Below are 9129 nucleotides of genomic sequence, written 5' to 3'. Positions count from 1 at the left end.
TGACTGGATATGTAAAGCGCTTTGGGGTCCTTAGGGACTAGTAAAGCGCTATATAAATACAGGCCATTTACCATTTTTTTTACCATTTATTTCTCTAGTAGTACCTCATCTCTTAGCTTAACTCCAGCCTCCTACTGAACATGAATTAGTAAGCAGTTAACCTTGTGAGGCCTGAGTCATCATCAACCCAAACCCTGGCTCTGATAAGCAAAAAAAGACCTTATAGGAAAAAATTTAAAAAGTTTTTAGATGTTTCCAAATAATTATTTGTTTGTCACCTGAGTGACAAACAAATAATTAGACAGTTGAAAAATAAATTAAATGAAAAAAATCACAAACTAACCATAGGCCAAATTTCAGTTACTAAAACAAAACTGTTGATTCTTTGTTCTCCAACAAAAGCAGTCCAATCATTTTCTGCTACCACTTCAAAAACAGCTTCATGACTTTAAAAAAAGTTAAGTTTACAGTACATACTAACGGTAATATTGGATAATGTGTGATATTAACCAAGACTACATTCACTTCAATTCAATTTTATTTATACAGCACATTCATTTATAAATCACTTTTGCACTAAATATTGTAAAGTAAAGATCCTACAACATTGAAAAGATAATAGAGAAAACCCTACAATCATAGGACCCCCACGAGCAAAGTGCTTTTGTTAGGGTACCTGGGTCTGGTGATCCAGTGGTTTTGATTTTGTTCATCTATATTCTGTTATTTGGTTTCTTTATTTCTTGCTCCCCAAGTTCTTTAGTGTCTCCTTATATGCCTTCCCTGTGTTCAGTGTTATGCTTTTGTCATGTCTGTCTCAGTGTCATGTCCGCGTTACTATGTTTCCTGTTTTACTTTGACAGTCTGTGTCCCATGTTAATGTTTTCAGTTTTGCTCCCCCTCGGTCTCGTTATGTCTGATGACTCCCAGCTGTGCTCTCCTCTTGTGTGTCATTCCTTCGTTATCCCTCTGTGTATTGAAGCCTTGTGTTTTCCTTGGTCTGTGTCATGATCTCCCTTTCTTTTCAGTTTAGTCACGTTCGTGTTGAGCAATAAAACTGTTTTGAGTGCACTTTTTACCTCCTGGTGTCTGCACATTGGGTCCTCCATTCATGCCTAGTGCACACAGTCCAGCTTTGGCAACGATGGGAACAAAAAACTCACTTTTAACAGGAAGAAACCTCCAGCAGAACCATTCTCATGTGAGGGGAGGCCTCTGCCGTGACTGGCTTGGGTTAGGGGAGGAAGACAGGATGAAGACACGCTGTGGAGAGCCAGATATCAATAATAACTAATAATTAAATACAGAGAGGTGTATAAATACATAGTTAGTGAAAAAGGTGACTCAAAATAATTGGTACTGTCTATTTCAAAAGTTTTTTTTAAATTATGTTGATAAATACATGTCTTAGATGTTTCTTTATTATATTTTGTTTATCGATAGCAGTCTAAACTTGTTGTAATTACAAGCTACAGCCATCTACAATCTGCTGGTGATGTTTCAGAGCTGGATAATGCAATAATACTACATAATAACAATAATACTACATCCTTACTGTGCATTCTAAGCTCTGTATTGTGAGATGTGTGTGTGTATATATATACATACATACATACATACATACATACATACATATATATATATATATATATATATATATATATATATACATACATACATACATACATACATACATACATATATATATATATATATATATCACTTTATTTACAAACATAAGCTTTAACATCTACCAATACAAAGTAATAATAATTTTTTTAAAGTTTAACTTTATTTATTAATCATAAAAAAATGTTGACCATAAAACAGCTAATGACTACAAACTTCAACACTACAAGGTAAATTGTTTGAGTCATTTTCTTCTGCAAGCAGCTTTTTCAGAAATCTGATTTTCATACTAACATATGATAAAAACTCAATTGCTATTGGATATAGTTTTTTTTTCATGTGAATTTAGCTTTAAAATCAGTGAGCAGTTCATTAGACTTGCTTTACAAAGTTAAAAATAGATAAATTAATGAGAAATAAACAACAACATTTAAAAAAAAATGCAATACTCCTCTAGAACGAAAAAGTGAAAATGAGAACCAATAAACTAACAATGCATAAAGAAAGTGGGCGGGGTCATACAAAACGCCAGTTTGATGTTCTTAGTTGTGTCATTTGTCCAAGTGGTTTTAAGGCTGTGGAGCAACTCATCAGTGACAGGAAGCAAACGGGCAAATTCTGTGTTTGTTGTGAGTGAGTTTTTCTAAAGAAAACAGAAGAAGACTGTGTGTCAGTGTTGGTCCAGTCTCAGTTTCTCTAAAAATGCTGCAGCTGCTTCTATTGCTGCTGCTGTCATCCACAGTAAGTCACACAGTATTATATGTAGTATTGTTCTGTTATTGTTTGTTTACCATGTATATAAGTCTTAAGAATTTATGCTCCTATTTGCAAAATCAGGCTGACAGCCAGAGTCAGCAAGTGTCGGGCTACAAGAAGGCAAATGCATGTGTGTGCCAGCTAAACTCCACCATGTGGCTGTTCCCTGCTCAGAAGTTTAAGTACGTGTTGGAGGAAGTTCACACCTGTGAAGGATCTCTGAATAACCTACAAGAAGAGGTAAGAACTCATCTATATGCTTTATTGTACTGAAGTAAACTCTCAGGAACTAACATTGTATTATAAAAAAAACTGTAATACAATTAAAAAGCAATCAATCAATAATCAAGAAAACATTATTTAATAATTCATTAATTATTATTACCATAATGAATACTGAGTATGGGTATAATCAATCAATCAATTTTTTTTTTAATTTTATTGCTATGTCTAGTTTTATTACTATGTGCATATTAGTATTGTACAGCACTTTGGTCTACCAGGTGTGTTTTTAAAGTGCTATATAAATAAATAAATGATGGTGATGATGAATCAATCAATCAATGTTTCAATATTTAAAGATGAACAGTTTATCAAACTTACTTTATTTTTTATATCATTTCTCCAACCACTTTTTCTGTCCCCTCGAAACAATAACTTTTTAAAATTTGGGTTTATTTTTACATTGTTCCTATGGAAAAAAAAGCCATGTCTTTGAACAAAGATTTTTTTTGTCTGCATTTCTTGCAGCTGACGTTCTCCAGCCAACGTCTCCCTCTGATCCAGGATCAGTTTACCAAATTTACAGTCCGGCTGGAGCCCTACAACTACCTGCATTCCCAGGGCCTGTATACAGAACTGTCCCTGCACCAGCTGGGCCAGGTGCTCAGCCAGTTACAGGTGGACATCGATGTGGTCCACAGCCAGCTTAACAACTCCGAGACACAGAAACTCTCCAAAGAGGTAGAGCTAAAATAGCAAATGGCAGCGAAATACAACAGAAAGAAATAAGTTGATGTTATACTATGTCAGGTCACAAGTGAACTGTTGTGATGTAACATAATTATAAATAGAATAATATTATATCTGTCTTTGATAGGCTGATAGACTGCATAAACATGTAAACAAGATGCAAACAATAGACACGCTTAACATGAAGACTGTGAAGGAGAAACTGCGCTACCTAAAGAATAAGTTGGAGACCTGCAAGTCAATCCCCAAAGACTTCAGAGGTATGTGTGTGTGTGTGTGTGTGTGTGTGTGTGTGTGTGTGTGTGTGTGTGTGTGTGTGTGTGTGTGTGTGTGCGTGTGTGTGTGACATAGAGAGACAAGGGAATAAATCAGTTATCAGTTAAAATGTTGCAATCAATGATCCCCTGTGACAGTGATTCTTAAATGAGATGGCAGGAGTGTATTTGTATTTTGGCTCTAACAAACTGAAACTAATGAGAAACACAATTTTTGTTTTTAAGATTTATGTGTGCATTCATCAGTTAGAAAAACAGAGTTTAGAAAATTGTGTGGCAGAAAAGAAAACAATTAAGAGCTGATGGTCAGGTTATATCCACATTCCAAAAGAAGCATAATGTTTGTTCAGTCAAATTGAGTTGCATTCCCATGACGGCAGTACCAGCCAACTTAAGTTGATAAGTCAACTGATGTCCTTTTATACTCCCAGTTGTTAAATAAATGGGGTACTTTTCAAAGTACCTTAACATGAATAGCATCTACAAGACCCTTTGCCACATACGTCCATGGCAACTCCACCTTATCTGATTTAACCTCCTAAGACCCGAACTCTTTATTTGGTGTCTGAACACAGCAGTATTTTTCCTCAGTACAAAAACAAAATGAGAAACAACAATTGTGCCCCTTTTAGCAAAATTTCTGTAACAAAGCAAAAAAAGTAAAAGATTTCTGAACACTGAATGAAAAACAAAACATTTCTCTCCCAAACTGCTACTTCAAACATGTTTACACCTATGTGTGTAAAATTTTGTATTGTGGTCTAGACAACCCAAAATGTGATGTCCACATATGTGGACGCCAGGTCCTAGGAGTTTAATCATTGTCATATCTGTCATGAGTTATTCCTGTTCTGTTCTGTGCTGAGCCTTGACGTTGTTCTGCTGAACCTGCCTTGGGTTTTCAACATGTGCAATAAATAATATGTTTTCACCGATCCTCACAGAATTCAGATTTGGATTTTTGGCTCTAACTACGCATGGAGGGGTGGAGAGAACCCAATACAGAGCCATGCCACTCTAGAAATAAAAGCTTATTTTCACTGATCGTGACTGGAATCAGATTTGAGCTCCTTCCCCTTTTCAAAGTAAACACACACCCTCAGGGGATGATTAACAGCTGATGTTGATAAATGATTGACTGTATCTTATTATCTCCTTCAGAAACCTCCTGATCTTTCTGTCTTTCCAGGTCATGACAGGCACTGTCTCAGAGGTCTGATCACCAACATCAGTGACCCTATCACAGCTAAAGTCAGCCCTTTTGGTAAGAGCTGTGTCTCTGGTTCGTGGGGAAAACAAGCCCAGAAAGAGAGCGATGGGCAGAAGAACAGTTACTGGGTTCAACCTCTGCTCAGCAGCCACATCTGGGGCAACACTGTGCGCCTTTACCAAACCTATGAAGACCTCATGGCCTCAACAAACCACAGGGACTTTACATTTGCCTCATCGTACAGCCATCCCAACGCCATTGAGGGTCCCAGTGCTGTGCTGTACGGTAAGGCTCTGTACTATAACTGCTACCGCTCTGCAGACGTTTGCCGGTATGACCTGGAGACCAACGAGGTCAAACGGGTGACTCTTCCAGGCACCGGTGTGGGTTTCAACAACAAGTTCCCCTATTGTTACTACGATTGCCAGCTCAATAGTGATATTGATGTAGAGCCAGATGAAACAGGACTGTGGGCTCTCTATGCCACTATAGGTAACCATGGTAACCTCGTGATCAGCCGCTTAGTTTGGGACAGCGAGGTGAAGAGTCTCAACGTGACACAGACGTGGGAAACGAGGTTGTTCAAGAAGGCAGTAAGTAACGCCTTCATGGTGTGCGGTGTGATGTACGCAACTCGTTACGTTAATGAGTACCGGGAGGAGGTGTTCTACGCCTTCGACACAGCCACAGGCAAAGAAGACAACTCACTAGCAATACCACTGGAGAAGGTAGCTAAAGCAGTGGCTAGTCTGAGCTACAATCCCACCAACAAGCAGATCTACATGTACAACGATGGATACTTGCTGGCCTACCAGGTTTACTTCTGATCTAAAGCTTTGTAGCTAGTTATTGTCACATGACCAAGCAAAACAAAACAAAAAAAGCAATGGCTGTTTTGTGCAGCAGCAATTTTATTCGGTCTTGCAAATGCTGAAGATAAATCATGTATGATGTACAAAAGAACAACCATAATAAAGAGTTAAGTAACAATGAGATGAAAACTCTTTATGCCCTTTTTTGCTCTCTTTACTAGTATTTTTTTAAAACACACAAAAACACACACACACATAGACACACACACAGAGACAGACACGCACATTTTTCTTGTTGACTGTGACCAGCTAGTTAATGTATTAATGTTTAGCAGGTGACAAAAAGACATGTTAACATTTCCAAATCTTAAAAATTCCCCTAGAGTGCTGTTACTATGTAAAATGTAAATAAACCCAGGTTTGATTGCCAATACAACATAGAAAACAGCTTAAACTAAGAAAATGTATCATTTTAAAAAAAATTGGCTCATAGTAAGGGAACAAATTGCAGTTGTACCAGGTGTCTACAGTAGGTGGCAGTGTGATCCCACTCTGGAGTGGATGAGGACAGATGTTTCCACTGCTGAGCCACGGTTTCCAGTTTCTGGCTGGCTGCCTCTTAGACACACCCAAAGCTCTGCTCACATAATGACAGAAGCCAAACAGCAGCCTGCTGGCTCAAGACGAAACTCTGCGGTCTGCTTTTTACCATGTATGCGGTGGGACCGAGCTCATGTTTCTGTGCAGTTAAAATAGGCTGGGCAGAATCTACATGTTCTGTAATGACATGCTGGATCCTGAACATTTTGGTAACCTTTACATATTAAGTTTGTGTTTCTTTCTGAAATCCACCCTTTCATTGTTGGTCTACTAACACTGTCACACACATATGGGAAATAATAAATGACTAAAAACGATCTAATTGCACACATAATGCTAATATCTATATATCACAGTGGAGGCCTCCAACCCTTTCAACAATTTTCCCTTTTTTGTATATCTGTGGAAAATCGCTGCATCAGATAAAAATTACAATTTTGCGTAGGAGTGCACAGCAATTTCACACTACCTTGCTCTAGTAGTGTGCTTAATAATAATTAATATCAAAATGAAATTGAGGTGGTGAAGCTAGTTTTTGACCCTCAAGAAGACCTCCATAATTTTTCAAAATTACAAATGAATGCAGGAGCCAAGCGTCCAGGCACAACTGTTTAATTTGCTATTTGATGCCCTCTGAGTTTCTGTGGGCATTAAAGCTGGTATATTTTTATGCTTTTTAACGCCTGTGTTTTTTGCCGTTGCGGTTGTTTTTGTTGTTGTTTTAAATATAAATGAAATTATTTTGTTTTCCATTTGTTGCCAGAATCAGGTGACCACGTTTTCATTAAAACTAACTTTATTGTTAAGGCAAAGTGTAAGTGTTACTAATGAATCAGTAAAAAACAATCCTCTCTTGTTATATTACTTTAATGATCTTGTTATAAAATGATAACTGAAGTAGAGAGATTCGAAAGCTATAACACAGCATCTTTCAGATATTGTATTAATAAGAATTTACAGGCATATTTTAAGACACCTTTAGCCAAACCAACCTTAAAATAAAGCTAAAAGTTTTACTCTCAGTCTCTTATTTGAAAGACAGCAAACTGTCATGAATCATTGCTCCTTTTTCACAGCTTTTTGATTCAGTTTTGCGAATTACCATGCTAAACATGAGCGTGTTACCATTTACATTGGTGTTTATAATCCTCTGAACACAGAGCAACAGGCATGGCTTTAGAGCTGCAGAATCCAATTGGAGAAACAGTCGCATGAGCATTGCAGATTGCATGAATACACCAATGTCACTACCTTCAGCTTGGCTATTCATACCACAGCTTTTCCTGTAGAGAGGCAAACACTGACTCAATCGATTCCAGCAAATAAGGTGAAGATCTTGTGGAAGCAGGAAGTGAAGCTGAAGTTCTTGAATCCTGGTTTCATTACATTGTCACTAATTGTTTTGGGCTGAGGCTTAATTGATCACTTACAGAGCGTGCTCATCTATATGCCAGGAAGTTCTCATTGTGTCCACAAGGCACGATGATTGCCTGTCAGTTTCACCTTAAGTCATCATCGCATTATTACTCATAAATATGTAATGTTGCATTAAAGAGTCCATCTGATGTGCACAGCCATTATGACTTGCTACGGGTATCAAGTACAGATGATTACCAGCGAACACTGACACTGGCTGATCCTGAGCTACCGGATGATCTTCCTTACAGCACCACCAGGCAATGTTTTCAGCTTAAATCACAGGCTGGTACAAAATACAGCCCACGCACTGGCTGCTTTTTTCACCTTTTGGTTTCCTTTGGACTTCCTTTGCAGACAGACTGGGTTAGTGAACATGAGCTGTGTCCTGTTTACTGGCAGAGTCTGGGAGAACTTTGAGGTACTGGGTTTGAAATATGTTAACCTTTTGTTACTTGAATCTGCCACAACAAAGCTTTTCAAAAGTGTGTAGACACGACTCAACAGTTTCTGTTTCAAACAAACACTGGCCACAAAGGCACTGTGGTGCCAGTATCACATTTCACAAGTGATTGTTTTTACTTGCAAATTGCTGATAAATTTGCAAACCCTAGAGAGCCCTTTTGTGATCATGCATAGGTCACATAAGCACATAATGGAGATTAATTAGAAACATCTGTGTTACAAACTGCATTAAAAAGTTGTATTAAAAACTGAGAACGTGTTTACTACTTACATAGGAAATATGAAGGTAAGAGCCACTAAGGTACTGTTAATCCAATGCATCTGATTTAGTGATCGTCAGCAGACATATAAAAGCAGACATTGTGCAGTTTGCTTGTTCCTGAAAATTCATCCCAGGGTCAGATGTGTTGCCAATCCTCGGACTCTCAGACCTCAGTTAACATGTTAAATGTTAAAGTTCATAATTAGAAAGTGACTGAACAAGTGTGGCTTGTCTGGAAGGATTTCCAGAATATAAAACAACAACCAAAAAAACTTCTCTCTAAAAGTAACATGGCTTAGTTTTGCAAAGTTGCATCTGGACAAACCACAACACTTCTGGAACAATGCTTTTTTTGACAGACGAGACCAAAGTGGAGATGTTTGACTATAATCAACGGCCCCGCATTTAGAGAAACCCAAACACAGCATATCAGCAAAAAAACCAAAAACAGCCTACTAACTTACTAACTGACAGCATGGCAGTGGAGGGCTGATGAATTGAGTTTCTTTTGCAGCCACACGACCCAGCCGTCTTTCAGTTACCGAGTTGACCATGAAATCTTTTGTATACCAGTAAATTCTAGAGTCAAATGTGAAGCCATCTGTCTGACAACCAAAGCCCAAATTGGTCTTTCAACAGGACAATGATCGGAAGCAAATCTACAACAGAGTGGCTGAAAAAGATTTAAATGCTGTGGTGTGACCTTAAGAGAGCTGTGCATAAATGAATGCT

General features: G+C 37.9%; 1 protein-coding gene across 1 annotated transcript; it reads left to right on the top strand.

Moving 5' to 3' along the window:
* Positions 1 to 2171: 2171 nt before the first annotated feature.
* On the top strand, positions 2172 to 5689 carry LOC120743358 (olfactomedin-like). Its single transcript, XM_040046985.1, has 5 exons — positions 2172 to 2370; positions 2467 to 2625; positions 3136 to 3348; positions 3485 to 3617; positions 4822 to 5689. Exons 1-5 carry the CDS (start codon positions 2332 to 2334, stop codon positions 5667 to 5669), a joined length of 1392 nt encoding a protein of 463 aa, XP_039902919.1. The 5' UTR covers positions 2172 to 2331; the 3' UTR covers positions 5670 to 5689.
* The last annotated feature ends 3440 nt before the right edge of the window (positions 5690 to 9129 follow it).

This window comes from Simochromis diagramma, unplaced genomic scaffold, assembly GCF_900408965.1.
Source record: "Simochromis diagramma unplaced genomic scaffold, fSimDia1.1 OVJJ01000106.1, whole genome shotgun sequence".
NCBI classification, from domain to species: domain Eukaryota; kingdom Metazoa; phylum Chordata; class Actinopteri; order Cichliformes; family Cichlidae; genus Simochromis; species Simochromis diagramma.
The sequence above is the reverse complement of the archived record's forward strand: the minus strand, read 5'-3'. Positions and strand labels throughout refer to the sequence as shown.

Bases quoted from the DNA above. Each gene is read 5' to 3' on its own strand.
- LOC120743358 (XM_040046985.1), top strand. From the start codon at position 2,332: ATGCTGCAGCTGCTTCTATTGCTGCTGCTGTCATCCACA. The intron at 2,371-2,466 runs GTAAGTCACACA...TTGCAAAATCAG, and splicing joins TGCTGCTGCTGTCATCCACA to GCTGACAGCCAGAGTCAGCA. The intron at 3,618-4,821 runs GTATGTGTGTGT...CTGTCTTTCCAG, and splicing joins AATCCCCAAAGACTTCAGAG to GTCATGACAGGCACTGTCTC.